General features: G+C 41.8%; 2 protein-coding genes across 3 annotated transcripts in view; both read right to left on the bottom strand.

Moving 5' to 3' along the window:
* Nucleotides 1–5,502: 5,502 nt before the first annotated feature.
* LOC115224893 (flocculation protein FLO11) lies at nt 5,503–23,895 on the bottom strand. Its single transcript, XM_029795850.2, has 8 exons — nt 23,439–23,895; nt 21,665–22,302; nt 15,839–15,970; nt 14,975–15,520; nt 12,289–12,474; nt 10,684–11,473; nt 7,689–8,004; nt 5,503–6,040 (listed from the first exon to the last, which is right to left on the bottom strand). Exons 1-8 carry the CDS (start codon nt 23,758–23,760, stop codon nt 5,836–5,838), a joined length of 3,135 nt encoding a protein of 1,044 aa, XP_029651710.2. The 5' UTR covers nt 23,761–23,895; the 3' UTR covers nt 5,503–5,835.
* LOC115224890 (protein ELYS) overlaps nt 23,815–25,598 on the bottom strand; it is a 73,707-nt gene continuing 71,923 nt past the window's right edge. For both annotated transcript variants that reach the window (XM_029795847.2, XM_029795848.2), the window contains exon 33: nt 23,815–24,120. In XM_029795847.2, coding sequence (XP_029651707.1) covers nt 23,850–24,120 — 271 coding nt within the window. In that variant the 3' untranslated portion in view covers nt 23,815–23,849. The remainder of the gene's footprint in view (nt 24,121–25,598) is intronic.

The raw sequence follows: 25,598 nt of genomic DNA, 5'->3' as shown, positions 1-25,598 counted from the left end.
TTTCCAACGTGTTGGCCACATAAAACAGTTGCTCATCATATTTGAGCTTTACATCCACCCTTCCTTTATTCGTAAATCTTTCCCAACTGTGGTAAGAAGTTTGCTTTCCAACCACATGGTTCCAGGTTCAGTTCTGCTGCACGGCACTCTGGACAAAGAGTTTGCAACTATAGCCTTCATCCAACCAAAGCCTTCTGAGTGGATCTGGTAGACGAAAACTAAAAGAAATTAGCCCCCATACACAGGGTGTCCATAAAGTCCTGGTGCAATGTTACAAAATTACTTCAATCCAAAGCTTGAACAATTAGAATTGATAGAGGATACAGGTTTCAACAAGATGGTGTACCTTGTCACTTTGCTCTGCAAGTCAGGCAGTTTCTAACCGGAAGTTTCCCTGACAGATGGAGTGGAAGAGGTGAAGCATTATTTTGGCCTCCACATTTCTGACATCATTGGATATCTTTTCATGGGGACCTGTGAAGAATATTGTTTATTCAACTAAGCTTCGATCTTCAGAAGACTTGAAAGCAAGGATAACTGATGCGATTGAAGAGGTTACTAAAAATCCTCTGCAAAATATTTTCCCAAGAACTGCAGAATCATATTTCTCTTTGTATTAGAAATGATGGTGGACATGGTGAAAATTAACAAGATGAAGAAAAAATTTAGCTCATTCGTCTTTCTTATCCTTTTTACACATTAACTCAGTAATCTTGTAACTATTTTAAATTGCACCATGACTTTATGGACACCCAGCGTGTCCTTGTCTTTTACCACTGCTTGACAACTGGTGTTGGTTTGTTTATGTCCCTGTAACTTTATGGTTCAACAAGAAGAGACTGACAAGGCTTAAAAAAAAATTCTGGGGTTGTTTTGTTTGACTAAAATTTTCCACGGCAGTGCCCCAGAATGGCCACAGTCCAGTGACTGAAACAAGTAAAAGATAATGAAAATGAAGTCTTTTACTTGTTTCAGGTCTTTCGAAATTTCTCCCACTGGAATTCATCCCCAAAACAGAAAGAAAGGGTTGGGGGCTTGATCCCACTGATCTCAGAACAAAACTGGTACTTAAGGCAAAGCTGATCCCTGTAAGATTTAGGGGGCAGATAGCCAAAACAAGTGATTTTCCCAATGTTTGAAGGATCTGTGTCAGCATGGAGGATATCAATAATAATAACGATCCTTTCTTCTATAGGCACAAGGCTCGCGATTTTGGGGGAGGGGACCAGTTGATTACATCGACTCCAGTGCATAACTGGTACATATTTCTTGACACCTGAAAGGATGAAAGGCAAAGTTGACCTCAGTGAAATTTGAACTCAGATCATAAAGCGCCATCCAACCAAAATGCAAATATATGGGAAACTACCACCTGTGTCATCTCTTGTGAAAGGTAGGAGAGTCCAGTTTGCTGGACATTGTTATAGAGCTGAAAAAGAAGTAATTTCTACTATTCTCCTCTGGAAGCCATCTACTCACGATACCAGAGGGCGCACACTCTCCTACCCTGATGTAATCTCCAGGGATACAGGCATCCAGCAACAGGACCTCCGTAATGCTATGATGGACTGTGAAATCTGGCGTAACATAGTAAATTCCATTGTCTCGACCACAGTCGAACAATGATGATGATGATAAAGAGTTGGAAGAAGTGCCACAGAGCATTTTTGTCCAATGCACCAAGAATTCTGCCAATTTACCACTTTAATAATAATAGTCAATAATATATATATATATATATAACTTATATAAGCGGGGCTCTTTTACCTCTATCCCCCGTAGATTAGAAGCTACTTAATTGATTTTCCCAGAGAAACAAGCAGCCAGTCTGTTCATATTTTCAACAATTACAGCAGATACAGAAAACTGGAGCAGCCAATTTTGCTACAATATGAGGGTCCTGTCAATGAGGACCTCATTCTGCACAAGATCAAGGGATGATTTATGTACCTTACACAGTACCCTTATAAACAGGGTTAGTTCAGCTGTTTAACCAAAAATAACAACCTTAATTGATTTTCAAATCTCCAGCGCCGCCTCGACTGGCTTCCGTGTCGGTGGCATGTAAGAAGCACCAATCCGACCGTGGCGGATGCCAGTGCCACCTCGACTGGCTTCCGTGCAGGTGGCATGTAAAATACACCAACCCGACCGTGGCCGATGCCAGCCTCGCCTGGCACCAGTGCAGGTGGCACGTAAAAAGCACCCACTACACTCACGGAGTGGTTGGCATTAGGAAGGGCATCCAGCTGTAGAAACATTGCGAGATAAGACCGGAGCCTGGTGCAGCCTTCTGGCTTCCCAGATCCCCGGTCGAACCGTCCAACCCATGCTAGCATGGAGAACGGACATTAAACGATGATGATGATGATTAGATTCTCATCAGAGGGGTCTTCATCAATTTGACTAATTGCAAAGAAACAAGCAAACAACCTCTTTAACCCTTTTGTTACTAACCCGGCTCTGGCTCTGGGGTAAAATGTCTGGTTTTCATAAGTTTTGAATTAAAATCTTCCTCCAAGTCTTAGTCACAATTTATGTTCCTAACACTAGCTTTATGATAACCAAGTTATTTTACTAAATTCTTTGTTATATTTAAAATAATTGAAAGAAACTCAGAGTATCTCAAAATAAATACAGTAACGAAAGGGTTAAATACTCAACGATTCCAGGAGCAACACAAGATTGGAATCATTAACTTTGCATATTAATTAAGTGTTTCTGGCAAATCCAAGTGAAAACCAATTTTACAAAAGTGGAAATGATAAATGATTCTTTCTAGAATATTGAAATAAGTATTGAAGCATTTATAAAAAAAGATCTAAAGAGACAAGATTATTTCTCAGAAACGTATTTCCCACTGTTGGGACGTTTTAAAACTAAATGAAATCAGTAAAATCCCTTTTAAAAATTTAATTTTGTGGAAGTAAAATTCCGAGCCATTTTGGGGGAGAATTTTCAATTTGTGATGTTTTGCTCGTTTGAGATTTTCAGATTTCAGTATTTTGGATAAAGAATAATCTTATACTATGTACATGTGTGTGTGAGTTTGTATGTGTGTATATACATACACACATGCTTATATACATTAACACTAAAGTAAAATAATTTTTAAAATTATATATGAGTGTATATATAGACTTGTGCAACATTGTTTAGCGTTGGGGGGGACGACAACTAAACACCATCTCTGTCCAATACATGATAGGCTGGTCTACAATTGAGAATCAAGCTTTCATTGTATCAGCCATCAAGTTAAATATACAGAATTCTGAAGGCCCTCCAGGGTCAGACAGACTTTGGTCTGCAGGAAACTAAAGACCAAGAGCATAAAAACTCCCTGCAGTCTCAAACGGAATTTTAGTCTAGTGTCAACTAAAGACCAAATCTACAGCAGACCACGAGCACAAGGCTTCTCTGCAGTCTCCGGCAGACCGAAACGACAACCAATGAAGCAAGACTTTCAATCAAACGCCTAAAACATTTCAATCCAAGGAAATGAAAATTTTAAATCAGATTTTTCTTTACTTCAAACAAAAGTAAACCATACACACACACACGAAATATATAAATATTAGTGTATATGTATGTGTTTATGTGTATAATTATATATGATATATATATATATACACACACATATATACATGATTGTGTTATATACAAGAATAACACTAAAAGACCATAAAGATAACTTCTATGGAGACCCCTAAAGTCCAACTAATATGCCCATGTAAGTCAGACCTAGAGAAGTTAAGTATGTTGGCGGAGGGATTCCATTAGAAACGTTTGCCAGAGAGAGAGAGAGAGAGAGAGAGGCTAGGGTAGAAAGAGCGACAGAGAGAGAGCGAATACAGAGAGGGAAAGAGAGTGAGTAGAAGCTGTGAAAAGCCGTTAGAGAGATAACGAGGAGGGAGGGGGGCAAAGAGAGAGATGGAAGAAGAAAGGGTAATAACCATTAGAGAGGAACAACAAACACTTGTCAATTTTCACTCGCTTTGCCACAGCAACCACATCTTTATAGCTTGCAAACTTTAACCATCGCAGGTCGGATCCTCAACACGCATTTAGTATCCCTGCCAATTTTCAGCTCAATCCTAGCACGTCTAGTGCCATTGAATCCTTACCAAAGCCAAAGTGTCAAGTTCTTTTCCTCTTTTATACAGGTAGATTATCTTTCCGTCATTGCCGCCATCTTTATTAACTTTTATTCGTATCTATTTTTTCTTGCTATTCCTTTTCCTTTTTATTCACATTTTTTTTTATATATTACTCTTACTCTTTTACTTGTTTCAGTCATTTGACTGCGGCCATGCTGGAGCACCGCCTTTAGTCGAGCAAATCGACCCCGGGACTTATTCTTTTTGTAAGCCCAGTACTTATTCTATCGGTCTCTTTTGCCGAACCGCTAAGTGACGGGGACGTAAACACACCAGCATCAGTTGTCAAGCAATGCTAGGGGAACAAACACAGACACACACACATTCATATATATATATACATATATACGACAGGCTTCTTTCAGTTTCCGTCTACCAAATCCACTCACAAGGCATTGGTCGGCCCGAGGCTATAGTAGAAGACACTTGCCCAAGATGCCATGCAGTGGGACTGAACCCGGAACCATGTGGTTGGTTAGCAAGCTACTTACCACACAGCCACTCCTACTAACATAGTTTTTGTAAATTTTCGTATTTTTCTTTCTGATTTTTATTCCTTACCTTATTTCATCTGAATTATGGCTTGTACTGTAGAGTCTAGCGAAACTAATTTAAACATACCTATTTTACACATACTTAAGGGTTTAAAAAAATTAAAATATAGTTTATCGTGTTGAACGTTGATAAAGTTCTATAAGGGCCTGATGATTGGGGTCACATCTCGAGAGGGGTTCCAGGGAAACACGGAGTGGTTTAGGAACCTGAGGATGTACCTCACGAAACACGTGTTGCCAAGTAACAAAACAGTAGGTATTTAAAATAAAAATAAAAATTCTTTTTATTTGGTGAGATGTAGGGGTCTACTATCTCTAGATTAAAATATATTTCTTCATGTTATATACATATATAATTATAGTATATATAAATATAAATAACTATACAATATATATACATATACATATATATACATATACATATATATATATATATATATATATATATACATACATACATATATACACATATATATATCATCATATCATCATCACCATGGGTTGGACTGTTTGACATGGAGCTGGTTAGCAGGAGCTGGCCAGACTCAAATGTCAAGGTTCCTCCTGTGTGATTTGAACATGAAACTGATGTGTGAAGCTAAAAAAAAAAAGTAAAAAGAATAAAACAAAAAGAATTAAATACAACCAGGATCGAGTCCTGTGGTCAGGGGACCTTTTCTTACAGGTGGGCAGAACAACTTCCTTGAACCAGAGGACATCAACACAATGTATCCAGTTTATTACTGGTACCATTGACATCACACGTGAAAGGCAAAGACTCCAAGCTGGACTGTTATCATCACCAACATTATTCTTATTCTTGTTATTATTATCGTTATTTTTATTGTTATTGATACAATGTGAAATTTTTACATTGACCCATGGCCACAAGGAAGTGGAGTGCAGTCTGTTGTGTGTCTGTGTGACCCAACCCCCAGTGTATGACTGGTACATTTAACAACCACATCGCTGTCATCAATCGAAGTTGTCCCTGGCAGCGAATTTCAACTCAACAACAACAACAAGCACAATCAACCAATCCTAGAAGAACACTTTGCATTTCATTCCCCCAGACTGGAATTTGATTGAGTCTATTTAATTAATCAGTTAATTAATAATAGCTATCATAACTTTCGTTTTTTAACTGGGGCTGCTCTAGACCTGAGCACCATGCCATGAAATGGCTGCTGGTTTGGAGTCCGATCAGGCGAAGGTTTACGGGTAGTTTTTGTCTTGTTGGAGTCTGACCTTTGTGGGGTAGGTTTGGATGGGCCGGGGCTGAGAAAATTTATAGGACTGTCGACTGGCTTCACCAAATAGGCTTTCCTTCTGAAAAATACCGAGAGAAAGAGACAAATGTGTTAGAAGGCAGAAACAAAGTGAGATTGTAATCTTTTCAAGTAATGTTACCCAAAAAACAGAATCCCATTTCAAGTGAGGGAGATTATTCTGTCAGAGGTAATGCTTATTTGTTTACATCCATTATCATCATCATGGGTCGGACGGTTTGCCCAGAGATGGCAAGCTGCACCAGATTCCACTCTTATTTAGCCTGGTTTCTACAGCTGGATGCCCTTCCTAACATGCCACCCACTTTACAGAGCATGCTGGGGGCTTTTACTCCACACCACACAAGTGCTTTTACATGTTTTCAATTAATTATGCATTACATTAGAGCCTCAAAGATTTCAATGATGTTACTGTTCATTTTTATAAAGACATTGTAGGGTAGGTGTGAGAGACAGGATCTGACCAGTTTGAACATAGAAAAATGCGTATTTTAAAAAGAAAAAAAAATCTCCAGTTGCCTCTTCTGTTTCATGCTAATGAAGTTGTTGAGCAAACAAAAGGAGCGTGTGCGTATAAGACACAACAACTCCCCTTAAATACCTATTTCTTTATTACCCACAAGGGGCTAAACACAGAGAGGACAAACAAGGACAGACAGACGGATTAAGTCGATTATATCAACCCCAGAGTGTAACTGGTACTTAATTTATCGACCCCGAAAAGATGAAAGGCAAAGTCGACCTCGGCGGAATTTGAACACAGAACGTAACGGCAGACGAAATACGGCTACGCATTTCGCCCGGCGTGCTAACGTTTCTGCCAGTTCGCCGCCTTACATACCCTCAACTTGGTGCAGCCACCCAACAAATGTTAACTCTTTGCCATTTAAACTGACTATCAGTTTCATGTTCAAACCAGCCAGGTCTGACCTCTCCCTCTTACCCTACAATGTCATTCTAAAAATAAACAAACACATCACTGAAATTTCAAAGCTATGACGTTAAGCATTCAAGACAATGTGAATAAACATGGGTCACATTTGACAGAGTTAATCCAAATGTTGAAAGGTTGAATCTAACTCTTATATAGTTTTCTTGTTTCATGTTCAAACCAACCAGATCTGGCCTCTCACACCAACCCTACAATGTTATTTTGAAAATGGCCCAGTGGTTAGGGCAGCTGACTCGCGGTTTCGATTCCCAGACCAGGCGTTGTGAGTGTTTATTGAGCAAAAACACCTAAAAGCTCCACGAGGCTCTGGCAGGGGATGGTGATGATCCCTGCTGTACTCTTTCACCACAACTTTCTCTCACTCTTACTTCCTGTTTCTGTTGTACCTGTATTTCAAGGGGCCGGCCTTGTCACTCTCTGTGTCACGCTGAATATCCCCGAGAACTAAGTTAAGGGTACACGTGTCTGTGGAGTGCTCAGCCACTTACACGTTAATTTCACGAGCAGGCTGTTCCGTTGATTCGGATCAACCGGAACCCTCGTCGTCGTAACCGACGGAGTGCTTCCAATTTTGAAAATAAACAATCACATCATTGAAATCTCAAAGCTATGAGAAAATGAATGTTTAATTCTAAACAATTTGAGTGGAAAACTATTTCACTTGACAGAGTAATTCGAATGCAAAACGGAAATAACGAAGCGTTTAACGACATAAGATGGTGTTGTAAGTACTGACCTTGTAGATCTAACCCTAATTGGGGTTTGCAGCTCAGCAGCCAAAGGAGGAATGTCTGGCATCACTGGAAGAAGTACGGATGCAGAATAAAGTTTATCTTTCTCCGGTGATTTAGAAACTGGCTCAGCCTCTTTTGTGTTTGTATTATTATTATCTAAGTCTTTCTTGGGACTCGTCTGTCGCAGACGGGTCGTTGGCGTGGCCGCCGGTGTCACGAATGATCGATTCTTTGTTGATCTTTTCTGAGGTTTCTGCTGACTGCTCATCGGCTTGGAGGTTGTCATCGGCTCCGGTTCTATCGAGATTTTTGGTGAGTCTTTAAAGAACACAACAGAAAGAAGCCTGTAATTTATGTATAAACACTCACCCATCCCAAAACATAAATATTTGACAGACTGTATATATATATGTGTATATATATATACATATATATGTGTGTGTGTGTATATATATATATATATATATATATATATATATACACACACACATATATATGTATATATATATACACACACACACACACACACATATATGTATGTATATATATATATACTAGCAGTATCGCCCGGCGTTGCTCAGGTTTGTAAGGGAAATAACTATAAAGCATTTTTAGAGAGTTATAGCCAAAAAATAGCAAAAAAATGGAAAAAAAACGATGGTAAATTTTTTTTGAGAGTTAAAAAAGGTCTGTGGTTTGGGTTTATGATTCTCGACCCCATGTCGAATTTATCGATTTTTTTCAGAACTGGGGGAACTTTTCAAAATTTTCGCTGCGTTAGTTTTGAATTATGACATTGGGCTATGTGTGTGTCAAGTTTCATCAGAATCGGTTGAAAGCCGTGGTCAGAGTGAGGGTACGAGAAAACAGACACACAGAAAACGCACAGACAAACTGCCGTTTATATAGAGAGATATATATATACACACACACACACACATATGTATATACACACACACACACACACATATACACACACACACACACACACACATATGTATATACACACACACATATATGTATATACACACACACACACGTATATATACACACACACACACATATATATACACACACACACACACATATATATATACACACACACACACATATATCTATATATACACACACCACACACACACATATATCTATATATACACACACACACACATATATATATATACACACACACACACATATATATATATATATATACATACATACACACACACACACACACACACACACACACATATGTATATATATATATATATATATAATATATATATATATATATATATATATAATTTGGTATACAATAAAAAATTTCATATATTTGTCTTAAACATTCAGACAAGCAAATTCGTAATTCAGATGTATGACATGAGGTATTATTCCATTCAAATAACCACATATTTATATTAAGAGTTAGATGAGAAGAATATAAAGATAGAAAAATAAAAGCCTAAAAATATATAAGGGGTCTGGATTAGCTGAGAATCTTCAAAAGAGAAAGAATGCCTTTTGAGGTTCACCTGGAACTAATCATTCTCATCTTCATTAATATTAACTAAACTATCAATGGTAAAGAGAAGAAAAGAAAGATGAGATTAATTTTAGTGTGACATCAGCCTTAGCTGAGGAGATCTATAATTATACATGTTCCAGCCACGACCATCCCTTCTATCTCTCTATATATAAACGGCAGTTTGTCTGTCTGTGTGTCTGTCAGGTTGTACCCTCACTCTGACCACGGCTTTCAACCGATTCTGATGAAACTTGACACACTCATAGCCCAATGTCATAATTCAAAACTAACGCAGCGAAAATTTTGAAAAGTTCCCCCAGTTCTGAAAAAAAATCGATAAATTCGACACGGGGTCGAGAATCTAAGCTTTTTATATGCAACACATTTTCTGTCTAGGGGACACAACTCAACAGCTAGGGACAGCTAGGAACATCGTATACACAGAAGTATTCGAGTGAAGAGAAGACATTGCAACCTACACATGCGTCTTCGTTCCCTAGAGGGAAAGGACTAGATTGGGATTAGTCGTTGCCTACTAGGGGCTCTTACATACCCGGGCAATGCCGGGCTATGCTGCTAGTTTTAAATAGATGTAGATTTACATCATCCAATGACTCCTTTCATTTCTAAGGTGGTAGGGCATGAAATTTCATAGTAACGTAGCTGCTATTTCTAGCAGATCAAACAACCACAAACAAGTTCCTTGCCTGACTTTTAGAGGTAAAAAGAAAAGATGCTTGGTGTAATCAAAGGGTACAAACGGTACCCTACAGAATGAAAAATAAAATGTACCCCATTTGGGGATGTGAAGGCCACAGGTGGCTAATCCCCTTTTGCTTATCACCCATGTTTCTCTCCTGTACTACATTAGGGAGCAATAAATGACATTAGCAACCTACATTAGGGAGCAATAAATGATATTAGCAACCTACATTAGGGAGCAATAAATGACATTAGCAACCTACATTAGGGAGCAATAAATGACATTAGCAACCTACATTAGGGAGCAATAAATGACATTAGCAACCTACATTAGGGAGCAATAAATGACATTAGCAACCTACATTAGGGAGCAATAAATGACATTAGTAACCTACATTAGGGAGCAATAAATGACATTAGCAACCTACATTAGGGAGCAATAAATGACATTAGCAACCTACATTAGGGAGCAATAAATGACATTAGCAACCTACATTAGGGAGCAATAAATGACATTAGCAACCTACATTAGGGAGCAATAAATGACATTAGCAACCTACATTAGGGAGCAATAAATGACATTAGCAACCTCCTCTTCATGGTTTCAATTGATGGAAGACAAGTTTAACAGGGATTTGTCTACAATAAACTTGGGAAGGAGAGAAAGCAGAGAAGAAAAGAAGGAAATAAGAAAATAACAAAATGTAAATGCTAAAATTTGCAGCAACATCAAACCCACTTGAGTCAAGAAAAATATCTCTAATTACCTTCAGCTACAACTGGATGAGGACTTTCAATAAAGGATTCAGAAACAACTTTCTGTGTTGAAATTCGTTGACTTGAACGAGTTTTATGTCCTCTGTCCAAAGTTCTCCTTCTTCTGGAGGGGGAAGGAGTGAGAAGAGACGATTCTGACTCCCCTTCCGCAGATGATCCCAGGTCTGTAGGAATTACAGAGGTACCTATTCGACCAGGTCTCTCTTGTAAAGAGACTTCCATCATACTCTGTGTTTTGGACTTGATATACACAAGGGTGGGGCTCTCCTCCACAAATGTTTTTCTTCGGGCAGACGATTGAGCAATGAAACTCTTTTGTGGAGCTGAAGGAAAACTTTTACGAGTCGGCGTCGGAGGTGGTGTCTCTATTTTGGCTTTCCTATTCAAAGTGCTGCTCCTCAAAACCCTCATGGGTAACTGACTGGAGCTTTGGTCAGCTTCCTCGTTGCTCTCTGACTGCATCTCTTCCCCAACTGATCCTGGTCCCTTACTCACAGACTCTGCAACAACAGCAGGCGTTTTGCTGGCTCTCTTTCTCGAAGTGTGTGTAAACTCAATGTCAGGGGTAGATTGTGAGGCTGTGATAGAGCTTGTGTGCTTCACTTCCTCCTCCGTTGCCTTTTCGTCAGCCACCTCGACTCCTTTATCTTTACTCTCCACTTCCATCTGGGATGTTTCCTCTCTTACAGAAAACTTCCCAAGCTCTGTCGTTTTATTTCTGCGGGACTGAGATGCTCTTCTCCTGGAAGGGGTCTTGGTTGCTGGAAACACAGAGGGAGTCTGAAATTAAAGAAAAGAAAAGAATGATTAAAAGAACATAAAGAAAAATCTTACTGGCTATCACCCCAGAACTGAACACCTTCAATTAAAGGGTCTGTTTCATCAAGGCTGACCTGAGGCTTCTACATAATCCCTTGACCTGTTCAGTACCCTCCCCAATAAACCCACAATAAACTCCTTTATGTTGTGAAAGTAGGAGCCACGTGTTTTAAGGCCTAAACCTTAACACAGATATCTGTTTCTTTATTACCCACAAGGGGCTAAACATAGAGGGGACAGACAGACGGATTAAGTCGATTACATCGACCCCAGTGCGTAACTGGTACTTGATTTATCGACCCCGAAAGGATAAAAGGCAAAGTCGACCTTGGCGGAATTTGAACTCGGAACGTAACTGCAGACGAAATACGGCTACGTATTTCGCCCGGCGTGCTAACGTTTCTGCCAGCTCGCCGCCTTAACACAGATATCATCATCATCAGTGTGTGTGTGACTGAAGAGGTCATTTGAGTCACGTGTCACAGGTGTGCAATTGCTGAGGGATTTGAACTCAAAATAAGTATCATGTAAATAGACTAAATTAAATAACACAAGGTATTGTGTCCTCTCTTCTACTAATTCCACAGACTGACAACCAACGAGGAAGCCTGCATATGGTTGTTCCACTTGCCAGAAATAGCAGCCACATGTATCTTAAATTATATCTCAGCATTTTATATGGAGCAGTAACCACATTAGATGATGGCTGAATAAAGATGAGGTGGTCACGATTGGACTACAAGAGCTCAAACAATAACAACAGGTTAAGTTCATACCTCATTCGTAGCTGGCTGGGACAGGGTTTCGCTCACTGGAGGAAGGTCATGGGATGTAGATTCCATCATTGGTGCAGGGGCAGGCATGGCTGGAGCAACTTCCACCTCTGGCTGCAAGCTAGTTGTCATAGCAACATCCACTTCCTGTGTGACATTAGTTACTTCCTCTGGCCCAACACTCACTTCCTATAAACATAGAGAACAACAATAAGCCAACAACAGAACCTCCAATTAGTCAATTAGAATACTAAAAATAGCAGCCAAATCACACTCTACCATTGTTGTGCAGTAATTTGATGCCTCTATAATTACATCTATTAAAGATTTCTCCCTCGCCCTAGTAGCAGCAGATTGTGATGCTGCTAGACCAGTCACTGGGGACAATGCCTTCCTCAAGAACCTGGTTTTAACCATGCAGGAGACTACTCTTTTACTCTTTACTCTTTTACATGTTTCAGTCATTTTGACTGCGGCCATGCTGGAGCACCGCCTTTTAGTCGAGCAAATCGACCCCGGGACTTATTCTTTGTAAGCCCAGTACTTATTCTATCGGTCTCTTTTGCCGAACCGCTAAGTGACGGGGACGTAAACACACCAGCATCGGTTGTCAAGCAATGCTAGGGGGACAAACACAGACACACAAACACACACACATACATATATATATATATATATATATATATATATATATATATATATACATATATACGACAGGCTTCTTTCAGTTTCCGTCTACCAAATCCACTCACAAGGCATTGGTCGGCCCGGGGTTATAGCAGAAGACACTTGCCCAAGATACCACGCAGTGGGACTGAACCCGGAACCATGTGGTTGGTTAGCAAGCTACTTACCACACAGCCACTCCTGCGCCTACCTTACCCAATATTTTCAGGATCTCACTAGTGACCCCAGATGAACCAGGGACTTTCCTTGTTTCATTATCTTTGTCTTATCTACCATGCTGCTGTCCACTAGGATAGCTGGTCCCTCTGTTGGGTTCGTACGAGAGAGACTCCTTCTATCCCATTCATTCTCCACATCTTTCTCTTTTCAGGATCACTAAAAGCAAGCAACTTCTTTTACTCGTTTCAGTCATTTGACTGCAGCCATGCTGGAGCACCGCCTTTAAGTCAAGCAAATTGACCCCAGAGGTTATTCTTTGTAAGCCTAGTACCTATTCTATTGGTCATTTTTGCTGAACTGCTAAGTTACGGGGATGTAAACACACCAGCATCGGTTGTCAAGCGATGGGGGGGAGGGGCAAACATATACGCAGACATACATACATACATACATACATATATATATATATATATATATATATATATATGTATATATATATATATATATATATATATATACATAAACAACAAGCTTCTTCTAGTTTCTGTCTATCAAATCTACTCAATGCTTTGGTCAGCCCAAGGCTATAGTAGAAGACATTTGCCCAAGGTACCATGTAGTAGGACTGAACTCAGGACCATGTCATTGGGAAGCAAGCTACTTACCACACAGCCACTCCTGTGCCTACTATTATCCAGCCGTCCACACTTCTCTCCTACAACCAGCTGTCTTAATGTACAGCAGTACACTGCTAGACAAGGGAAGCCCCTGATCCATCAGGAGTCTTCAAGATGAAGACGTAGGCATAATGCCAAAATTTGCAGGGAGCACAGGGGGATGTAATCAACCCCAGTGCTCAATTGTTACTTAATTTATCAACCTCAAAAGAATGAAAAGCAAAGTACACTTCACTGCTATTTGAACTCAGAACGTAAGAAAGGCTGCTAAGCATTTTGTCCAGTGAGATGCAGATTCTGCCCTGCCCACCAACTTAATAATCTTTTCTATTATAGAGGCTCAAGGCCTGAAATTTTGGGAGATGTGGCTCGTTGGTTAGATTGACCCAAGTGCATGACTGGTACTTATTTCATTGAGTTGAAAGGATGAAAAGGCAAAGCTGAATTTGAACACAGAATGGAGGAACAGATGAAATGCCATTCAAGCATTTTGTCTGGTGTGCTAACAATTCTGCCTGCTGCCTGCTTTAATAACCCTTTCTAATGAAAGGCCTGAAATTTTGGGGGAGGGGGCTAATCAATTAGATCGACCCCAATGTGTAACTGGTACCTATTTCATTGCCACACCCCTGCCCCACAACAATCATCATCATCATCATCATCATTTAGCGTCCGTTCTCCATGCTAGCATGGGTTGGACGGTTCAACTGGGATCTGTGAAGCCAGAAGGCTGCATCAGGCCCAGTCAGATTTGGAAGTGTTTCTACGACTGGATGCCCTTCCTAATGCCAACCACTCCGTGAGTGTAGTGGGTGCTTTTTACGTGCCACTCGCACAGGTGCCAGACAGAGCTGGCAAACGGCCACGAACGGATGGTGCTTTTACGTGTCACCGGCACGGGGGCCAGGCGAGGCTGGCAACAGACACGAACGGATGGTGCTTTTACGTGTCACCAACATGGGGGCCAGACTGAGCTGGCAAACGGCCACGAAACGGATGGTGCTTTTACGTGTCACCGGCACGAAGGCAAATGCAACTTTGCCAGAACATAAAGCCAGACGAAATGCCACAGAGCCTGATGTCCAGTGCGCTGACCATGTGGTCAGTTTATTGCCTGAAGCATAATAATAAAATAGACAGCAAAAAGGAGAGATGCTAAGTCTTACCATTGTTTCAGCTTCCATTGTGACTTCCTGCCTTGTCGTCGATGAAGGGGCTGACATACAAGAAGTGTCTGACAAAGAAAAGGAAGTGAGGTTATCGGACGAAGATGCAGACGTGACATGACCGTCCAGAACCACGCCACCATCGTCTTCCTCTTGGTTAGTAAGCTGCTGCTGCTGCTCATCGATATGGGAAACTCTCATCTCTGTATCTTCGTTCTCAGAATCCAGTGGGGTTGATGGGGCAGCAGCGGCGGCCACGGGTATCACATCTGTGGCCGTTTGCTCTGGGACATTGCCCTCATTGACCCTGTCGTTGTGGTCAAAGTGACAAGGCTCTGGTTGAACTTCTGAAACCCTGATCTGGCTCATTGTGTCTGTCCTGGCTGCAGTTTCCATTGTAACGGACTCAGCCTCACTACCAACATCTTCATCTTCATCTTCCTGCACCGCCAACAGCTTGCCCATTTCCGTTTCTTCCACCCTAACACCAACCTCCTCTTGCACTGAACTTGCTTTACTAGCATCATCTCTCTCTTCCTCCTCCTCCTCCACATGTTCTACTTTAACAAATCCCCCATCCTCTTCACTATCCTCTTCCACCACTTCTGCCTCCTCCTCTTCTTCCTCCGCCACTTCTGCCTCCTCCTCTTCTTCCTCCGCCACTTCTGCCTCCACCTCCTCTTCTTCCTCCGCCACTTCTGCCTCCTCCTCTTCTTCCTCCACCACTTCTGCCTCCTCCTCTTCTTCCTCCACCACTTCTGCCTCCTCCTCCTCTTCTTCCGCCACCACTTCTGCCTCCTCCTCCTCTTCTTCCGCCACCACTTCTGCCTCCTCCTCCTCCTCTTCTTCCTCCACCACTTCTGCCTCCTCCTCCTCCTCTTCTTCCTCCACCACTTCTGCCTCCTCCTCCTCATCATCATCAATCAGTATCTGTTCTGCAGGTGTCTCCTCTATCTTCGTCGTCGAATGGTAATAACTTGATGACAAGGTGGGCTGCTGAAAAAGAAAAAAAAAAAAATCAATTAAAAATCCATAAAAAAAATATTTAAAGAAATAGAAACAACAATTACAACAACAACAGAAAGTGACTTGAAATCCTTCCAGGGTCAATATTACCATAGCTTGCCCCTCTCCCCTTGGATGCATGAAGGGACAACACCATCGACCAAGCACAGACACATCAGCTCCCACCCCTTGACTCCCTGTCTTATGCCAGCCATTTGGTTCCCCCCATCCCAACACTTAGATATGCATTTACTACACCCGCAAGAGCAGATCTGTGTGGGTGGCCATGGGTGATGTTTTCTGTTGTCTATTTTCTGAAGATGAGCTCGAATGGTTGGATAATTAAGAAGTGTGTTCTACGAACAAAAGGGTTTTATGTTCAGGGGTTATTCTCTGGACATTATGGATAAGTTCTGGAATATCTCTCTCTATATAAACGGCAGTTTGTCTGTCTGCGTGTCTGTGTGTCTGTCAGGTTGTGCCCTCACCCTGACCACGGCTTTCAACCGATTCTGATGAAACTTGACACACACATAGCCCAATGTCATAATTCAAAACTAACGCAGAGAAAATTTTGAAATGTTCCCCCAGTTCTGAAAAAAATCGATAAATTCGACATGGGGTCGAGAATCAGAAACACAAACCACAGACTGTCTAGGGGACGCAACTCCACCTTTTTAACTCTCAAAAAAAAAAATTTACCATCATTTTTTCCCCATTTTTTTGCTATATTTTGGCTATAACTCACTAAAAATGCTTTATAGTTATTTCCCTTACAAACCCGAGCAACGCCGGGCGATACTGCTAGTTCTCTATAAATGGCAGAGTTCAACATATTGGATGAATTCAGTGAATTTGATGGCAAAGATGATGCAAATTACCAAAGCAGTGACTTGGAATCTGTTTCTGATGATGACAGACCCAGAATAGCAAGTGAAAACAGGGACAATGAAACTGGTTTGGAGAATGGATCAAATGGTGTGAAAAGAGAGAGAGGGGAACTACAACACTGGATGCCATCAGCAAAGGTCCATATGACACTTCAACTTGTAGGTCAAACACCATTCCAGGCAGCAGAAATGGGGAGTGTAAGCCCAGTTGAGTTTGTAAATAGATTTCTGGATTGATCAATTCCTCTTCATTTTGCAATGGCATTTACCCAAAAAGGGGTTAAGGCAGCTCCCATTGAGTTCACCACATGATGTCCACATGTGTCTGATGATTCTGCAGCATGATGAAGCCATTCCCTCTTCCAGCGATGAATGCCAAAGACTCAAGGTCCAGAAATGAGCTCCCTACTACCTGTCTGGACTGTCATAAGCTGACCACCTCTCCAGGAAACTTTGCCAATTCCAGAGAAACTTCACCACTCAAACCAATTTGCATGCCACAAAGGCTCCAGAAACAAACTAATGAATAGTGGTTCTGGTCTACTAATCCAACATGGTGCATCATCGTTTAACATCTGCTTTCCATGCTGGACTGGGTTGGACAGTTTGACTGAAGTTTCTACAGTTGGTTGCTCTTCCTAATGCAAACCACTCCGAGAGTACTTTTTATGTACCACTGGCATGGGAACCAGTCAGGTGGCACTGGCATCAGTCATGATTTCACTTGGTTCAACGGTTTTCATTCGTTTGTGGCAAAGCTGGAGCACCACCTGAAGAGTGCAATATTGGCATAAAAACGTCAGGCGATATCAAGTGTTTGTATGCTTTGTGGCCGTGCAGTAGTGGCTGTGTGGTAAGTAGCTTGCTAACCAACCACATGGTTCCGGGTTCAGTCCCACTGCGTGGCATCTTGGGCAAGTGTCTTCTGCTATAGCCCCGGGCCGACCAAAGTCTTGTGAGTGGATTTGGTAGACGGAAACTGAAAGAAGCCTGTCGTATATGTATATATATATATATGTGTGTGTGTGTGTGTTTGTGTGTCTGTGTTTGTCCCACTAGCATTGCTTGACAACCGATGGTGGTGTGTTTACGTCCCCGTAACTTAGCGGTTCGGCAAAAGAGACCGATAGAATAAGTACTGGGCTTACAAAAACAATAAGTCCCGGGGTCGATTTGCTCGACTAAAGGCGGTGCTCCAGCATGGCCGCAGTCAAATGACTGAAACAAGTAAAAGAGTAAAGAGTAACAGCAATGTAGGAATTGTATCATGTATATGTTATGACAGTCTTGCTCCTTACCCCTGTTAGACTCGGGTATAAATGGCTTAGGAACTCAGGCACAGGATGAAAGAGTACCAAAAAGATCACGGCTCAAAGGATTAATAATAACAAAATCATTTTACTAAATTTTCCATATTTTCAAAATTAATTCTGACAAATGCAGCATATTTCAACGAAGATATGGAGATAAAACAGTTCATTTGTTTGTCACCACCATTTTGTTGTAAGCAACTGCAAAACTTTTAAAAAGCAACGCAAAAGATGAATTCTTCAAATCCCAATCCACCCCACAACACAAAGATATGTTGATCCTATAAATGAAACTACCTGAAATGTTCTTTCACCTCGTCTTTGTGGTTTCTCATATTTTGGAGCCATTCTCGTTTTTACTGGTTTCAAAACACACACACATTATATCAACTAATAAGAATAGATATTAGACTTTGATCTTAGCTATCTTCCCTTCTTTCCTGAGAGTCCAATAATACTTTATTTGTTCCACGTCCTCGCGTTGTGTTTTTTTGTGTTTCCTTGTTTGGATTAACTATCACCATCCGTTCGTGGCCGTTTGCCAGCTCTGTCTGGCCCCGTGTCGGTGGCACGTAAAAGCACCATCCGTTCATGTCCGTTGCCAGCCTGGCCTGGCCCCGTGCCGGTGACACGTAAAAGCACCATCCGTTCGTGGCCGTTGCCAGCATCGCCTGGCCCCGTGCCGGTGACACGTAAAAGCACCATCCGTTCGTGGCCGTTTGCCAGCTCTGTCTGGCACCTGTGCGGGTGGCACGTAAAAAGCACCCACTACACTCACGGAGTGGTTGGCGTTAGGAAGGGCATCCAGCCGTAGAAACACTGCCAGATCTGACTGGGCCTGACGAAGCCTTCCAGCTTCACAGACCCCAGTTAAACCGTCCAACCCATGCTAGCATGGAAAGCGGACGCTAAATGATGATGATGATGATATATATATATATATATATGTGCGTGTGTGTGTAATTACACACAAACTAAGCCTAATCTAAGGGAGACAATTTTAATCCGTTTCTCTAATTTCTGTCCCATTCTGTAAAGGCTGTTTGTTATTCAAATTGACAGAGGAGGGATTTCAGAACCTTATTTTCAAATCTTTTTGGTTTCTGACATTCATCGCTGGAACCCTGCATGAAGAATCAACCCCTGCACTTACATTTGCCAGAAGCATGTTGTTGGAAAGCAAACTTCATTCCATGCCAGAGATGGAAGACTAGGCTGCTATTTCTAGTGCTCTTGCCTGTTCACTCATTTGATAAACAGAAGAGAAAAATTCATCAAAAGTGAATGAAACAGAACTTTACCTTAAACTCTTGGTTCTCAACCAAGGTCCAGACAACCTGGGGTGGGGGGAAGGTCATATAAGACATTTGGCGTACATACAAGAAAAATAGTGAAGTGAGGATCCACAGCAGCATTTTAAGGGTCCATGATAAAAATTTAGATGTATTTATTGCAAGAAAGAGCCAGGTTTCTTTCTCTGATTCTTTACATTGTTTGACATGTTTTTGGTCACTGAAACATGTTCTCCCAGAGAATTCCATTGCAAACCCACACAAGTGAATGAGTGGAAAGCAAAATAGGAATTTTGAAAGAAGTCTCTATAAAACTGGCTTTTAAGCATCAAGTGGTTAGAAAAGATTATTAATCAAAGGGGTCCATAGGTTAAAATTGGTTGAGAACCAGTGGCCTAAACATCTGGTCTGAAGGAAGGAAGAGATGATGGTGATTCCTTGTCGCAGAATTTCGAAGGACAAAGAAGCCTTCATTAAATCAAGCGAGAAATCTCAAGGAAATTTCAAAACATCAGACATAACTGTGTGACCGGTTCAGTCCCACTGCACAGTTGTCTAGGGCAAATATCTTTTATTATAGCCCAGGGCCGATCAAAACCTAGCGGTTGGATATGGTGAATGGAAATTGAAAGGAAGCCCACCATGTGTGTGTGGGGAATCATGTGAATATCATTGTTCTACAAGTGAAGTTTTTTGTAATTTTCCACCAACAAATTGTCCAATGGGTCTACACTTTGAAAGACATGGAACAAGGGATCCCTTATTTGAAAGTCATGTAAGGATCAGCACAGGAAGAGCATTCAGCTGCAAAACAATGCCTCAATGATGTATTTGTCAAACTCAGTAGTTTTCGACTGCAGTCCTATGACCGGCTGGGGGGGGGGGTAGCATATAAAATTTTGCTGTTAAAATTTATGTTCAATAAGGAGTGGCTGTGTGGTAAGGAGCTTGCTTCCCAACCACATGGTCCCAGGTTCAGTCCCACTGGGTGGCAGCTTGGGCAAGTGTCCTCAACTATAGCCTCAGGCTAACCAAAGCCTTCTGAATGGATTTGGTAGACGGAAACTGAAAGAAGCCCATCATATATATGTATATATGTATGTGTGAATGTTTATATTTGCGTGTCTGTGTTTGTCCCCCCACCATCGCTTAACAATGGATGTTGGTGTGTTTATGTCCCCATAACTTGGCAGTTTGGCAATAGGGACTGATAGAATAAGTACTAGGCTTACAAAGACTAAATCCTGGGGTCGATTTGTTCGACTAAAGGCGGTGTTCCAGCATGGCCGCAGAATGAAGCAAGTAAAGAATAGAATTGGTTATATTTCTAAAAATTAACAAAATATTTTAGGAATTGATTTTTATACAATTCTGCACTCATGGCTCTGTCACATAAACAGGTGGATCCACGTGTGCAGCGCCACATAAAAGCACCCAGTACACTCTTCTGTAAAGTGGTTGGTGTTAGGAAGGACATCCAGCCACAGAAAACCATGCCAAATCAGTCTGGGGTCTGGTGCAGCTCCTTAGCTTGCCAGCTCTGGTCAAGTCACCCAACCCATGCCAGCATGGACAACAGACGTACGATGATGAAGAAAAATACAAGATTTTTTTTTCAAGACGGAATGAATATGGAAGTCCAGCCGAGTAAACATCAGACACCTACCATATTCTGAGCGCCTTGTTTCCCTGAAGCTCCGGCATCTGGCGACGGACTTGGTAAACACCACAAAGTTATCAACCACCTCACCAACAACAACACTGAACACCTTTTTGATCTCCATGTGTCTAACACACGTGGACATGCCTACAAAGTCAGAAAACAACACAGCTCCCATGACTTTCGGAAACATTTTTTCACGCTCAGAGTTGCTGAAGCATGGAATAAACTGCCTGCGTCAGTTGTTGACTGCCATGACACTGCATCTTTTAAGGCCCTCATGCTTTCCGAAATCCGCCGAAACTACACCTGATTATATATACACTTTAGATGAGTTGTAGTGCACCTGAGCACTGTACACAATTATTATTATTATTAAAAAGAAATCAGAGGGGTCCATGAGTATAGAAACGGTTGAAAAGTACTGATCTAACTCATACTAGCAAGGTAAAACAGACATAAAAACAAAGTAAAAACCATAAAAAGAATGAAAAACAAAAAACAGTGGACAGAGGAATCAAAAAGATTTTTACCTGTTGTGGCGCAGAGAGGGGACAAATCTCCAGGATATCATTGGATTCTTCTGGTTCAAAGAAATTGTCACCTTCCACCCGGTTAGCCTGTTGTCTTCCCTCTATGAAGTCATAACTGTAGTCAACCTCCTCATCTTGATCGTCGGTCAAGTCCACAATAGGTGGGGGCGGGGGTGCAGCGGGGGAGATAACTTTGGTGGTGTGGGAGGTGGACGATGCCAGTAAATGGGACGCGTGTTTGAGCAGGATGTTTGCCATGGAGTCCTCGTGGTGGTATTCATCCACATCATCATCAATCTGGTAACAACCAGCAGCAGCAGTCTCATCCTCATGAGTAGCAGAAGCAGTGACTGTGGTGGTAGGAGGAGTAGGAGGAGGTGTAGTAGTAAAAGTAGGAGTAGTAGCAGGAAGAGTAGGAACAGTAGCGGTAACATCAAACGTGGTGATGGTGGTGGTGGTAGACGTATGTAAAGACTCCCTCTGGAGTGGTGGTGGTTCGCTGTCTCTCACTGCCTCTGTGACATCTGTGTCTGGTTCCACAGACTCCATAGCTACATCATCATCACCATCCTCCTCCTCCGTGTCCACCTCAATGTGAAGTCTTTTGCTTGTGTGGGTCACTGCATCAGATGATCTCTCTGAAAAATGAAACAAATACTTTGGGTTCACATCACATAAAACGTGTGCATGTGTGATTGTGTGTGTGTGTTGTTGTTTAACCCCTAGACAGTTCAAAATGAGCTAATGAGGGAGAGCAGTCCAGCCATGGCGATCACCCCTTCTTTCTTAGGCACAGTGAATCCACAACCACACACTTATGTCCCTTTTTTTTTTTTATTTCCCTTCCCCAAGAGTATGATCTAACTGCTATTTCTAGCAAGTTGAACAACTGAGAGAGACAATGTGGTGGAGGGGAGAGGAAAAGAAATGAGGATGTGGAGTGAGGTGAGGGGTGGAGGAAGAGGGAGGAGGATTCTTTTGTGCGATCAACAAACAAGGATTCAGCAGGAGACAGCTTCATAATGACCATCACCCAGTGGCTATCTGAGTGGAAGGTCAAAGCTGAAGACTTCCAGTAGCATCCTCTCTACCCATCCCCGTTACCCCTTTCCCTATCATCCCTGGACTCACCAAGAGAGTGTGATGGTGCAGGGGTCTTGCTTTGCTGAACAACCTCAATCAGAGAAATAAAGACTCAGCTACAACTCTGTTACTCGGTCAGGCAGAAATGCTCACTTCACGCCACAAACAATTACTTTACTAGGCTTAATTACTAGGCTACTCATAATTAAAACTAGTTTCTTGTTAGTTAATCAACTCAGCTTATTGAGGCAACAAACTTTTCAAAACAGCCTGGAGACTGTGGAAGAGTCCATTTAAATAAAAGGGGGTCGTTGGTAGTGAAAAGATTGGAAATAAACGGCCAAAAGACACAATGGGTCAGCCTGAGAGTGCCTATCCTATATCAGGAGGAAGTGAATGTTCCAGCAACAGAGCAGCTGCCAATTTTACACTGCTCCTGCTGCTTACAGCATTATATTTGAACTTCCCTGTGCATCTATTAAGAGGCACATGGACTGCCATTTGAGAGAGAGACTGTAGTGGGTGCTTTTATGTGCCACCGGCACGAGGGCCAGTCAGGCGGTACTGGCAACAGCCACGCTCAAATGGTGTTTTTTACATGCCACCTGCAAAGGAGCCAGTCCAGTGCCACTCAATATTAACAAATACATTTCTAGTTTTGTTTCAATGACAAGAAGGCAAAGTTACTTACCATTAACAGAATCTGGAAATGCAAAAACAATGTCACTGTCAACCCTGAGCGTGTGTTGAAGCATGTCAGAGCGATCGAGCACGTCATCAGAGTCTGTTGTGTAGGACACCTGATCGTTATCCACCTGTTCAGTTGATTCTGTTGAAGCCAATGAGCCTGTTTGGCCCTCCACTGGTGGCATCGCCTGACTACCAATGGCTCGGTAGCTGCTGCTTAATTCTTCACCAAATTCCCGTTGACCGGAGACAGGTTGCCGCCATCGTTGTTGTTGTTGTTGTTGCTGTGTCAGATCCTCACTGTTGTCAGAATCATCAACTTGCATCTCACCATCCTCTTCCTCCTCATAATAATCATCATCATCATCATCTTCCTCTTCCTCTTCTTCCTGTCTCTTCACTTTCCTGACTTCAGCTAAAACCCGTGCCACTTCTGCCGCCACCACCTTCTCAACAGCCCGCTTTCTTCTTCTTCTTCATCATCATCATCATCAACATGCATTTTGCGCCTGTGTTCTTCCTCGTAGTCGTCATCTTCCTCCTCTTCAATGAAAGAACCGGTGTCCTCCTCTTCTTCCTCCTCCTCCTCCTCCACACCATCTGTGTCCATCTCTGTCACCTCTCGACCAGCTTCAACATTGTTGTTGTCCAGCAAAGCCAATATGTTGTCCATCACCTGATGTCGACTGAAACGAGAAAGATTAAATACTGTAGATATGACAGTGGTGCTCCAGCATGGCCAGTAGTTTGAATTAGGCAGCACAGCCAAGACCATGCTGCAGCACAAGTACACACACCGAACAAAGGCTGTGCTAGAGTGCAAATAAAGAGATCATCCACCAGTTTCACAAGTGCATAGTTATTTGAACAACTGAATGACCTACTAGGGCTGAGTATACCACAGACATGTGTCCCCTTATAGTAAAGGCTGACCATTTGAATTGAGCAATCCACTTAGCAATGGAGTGAACCAGTGACTAACCCATTTGAAATCTGTCACCAATGTTACTGGGAGCAAATTGGAATAAAAAGAGAAAACAACCAAATGACCAACACAAACGATTTGTTTTTAGGAATCAAATGCAAGAGATGTACATTAGCTCACTACCCTCCATCAAGTTGACATTGTCTGAACAGGTGCACAAGTCTACCTTGCATCAGGTGTCAAAGTGATCACAGAGCAATGTGAGACGATATGTTGTACCCAAGAACACAACACATCAACTGGTCTGGGAATTGAAACCAGAATCTTGCAATCGGGAGTGCAATACCCTAACCATTAGGCCATGTGCCCTCGTAAAAATAATAATAATACGCGCGTCTCTGATCATGAGCAGAAGTAGTGGGGGAATTCTTTGGTGTTTGGATAAATCACCTTGGGAAACATGGATGTTTCATTCATCATCCCTTATTCAAGGACCTTTTGAAGGGGATGGACTAATTGACCTAAAGAAAATTTTAACAGGGCCCCACCTGCAAGGTCATGCACTGTTTATCTTGATATGAGATCATCAGGTCATGCACAAATGGTTGCAGTGCATGTACCCTTATCAGACGGGCAATCATGATGGGTATACTGGGCTTCATATATTTTACCCCAGTGTCACTTTGATGGCATGCACTGCTCTCTCAATAATAATAATGTATTCAATAATAATAATGTATTCAAAGGCGGCGAGCTGGCAGAAACGTCGGGTGACATGCGAAGCCGTATCTCGTCTGCCGCTACGTTCTGAGTTCAAATTCCGCCGAGGTCGACTTTGCCTTTCATCCTTTCGATAAATAAAGTACCAGTTTCGCACTGGGGTCGTTGTAATCGACTTAATCCCTTTGTCTGTCCTTATTTGTCCCCTCTATGTTTAGCCCCTTGTGGGCAATAAAGAAATATAAATAATAATAATGTATCCCAGTAGTTATAGGTGCATCGAGAACTATCTCTAAAGATCTGAACATATGGATAGAGGAAATAGACATAAAACCCAGTTTAGTACAGCTGCAGGAAACTAGGGACAGCTAGGATACTTAGGAGGGTTCTTGGCATCTAAGGCAACTGATTGTAGCCCAATGTTAGGATTCTTCAGTTTTTCAAGAGTCTAATCTGTTGAGTGTATGTGAATAATAATAATAATCCTTTCTACTAAAGGCACAAGGCCTGAAATTTTTA

Source organism: Octopus sinensis, linkage group LG26 (assembly GCF_006345805.1).
Source record: "Octopus sinensis linkage group LG26, ASM634580v1, whole genome shotgun sequence".
NCBI classification, from domain to species: Eukaryota; Metazoa; Mollusca; class Cephalopoda; order Octopoda; family Octopodidae; genus Octopus; species Octopus sinensis.
This window is presented reverse-complemented; position numbering and strand designations above follow the sequence as displayed.

Coding starts and splice junctions, on each gene's coding strand:
- LOC115224893 (XM_029795850.2), bottom strand. CDS start 23,760: ATGCAAGTTGATGATTCTGACAACAGTGAGGATCTGACACAGCAACAA. Junction 12,475..14,974: donor CAATGGAAGCTGAAACAATG/GTAAGACTTAGC, acceptor CTATGTTTATAG/GAAGTGAGTGTTGGGCCAGA. Junction 6,041..7,688: donor ATTAGGGTTAGATCTACAAG/GTCAGTACTTAC, acceptor GGTATTTTTCAG/AAGGAAAGCCTATTTGGTGA.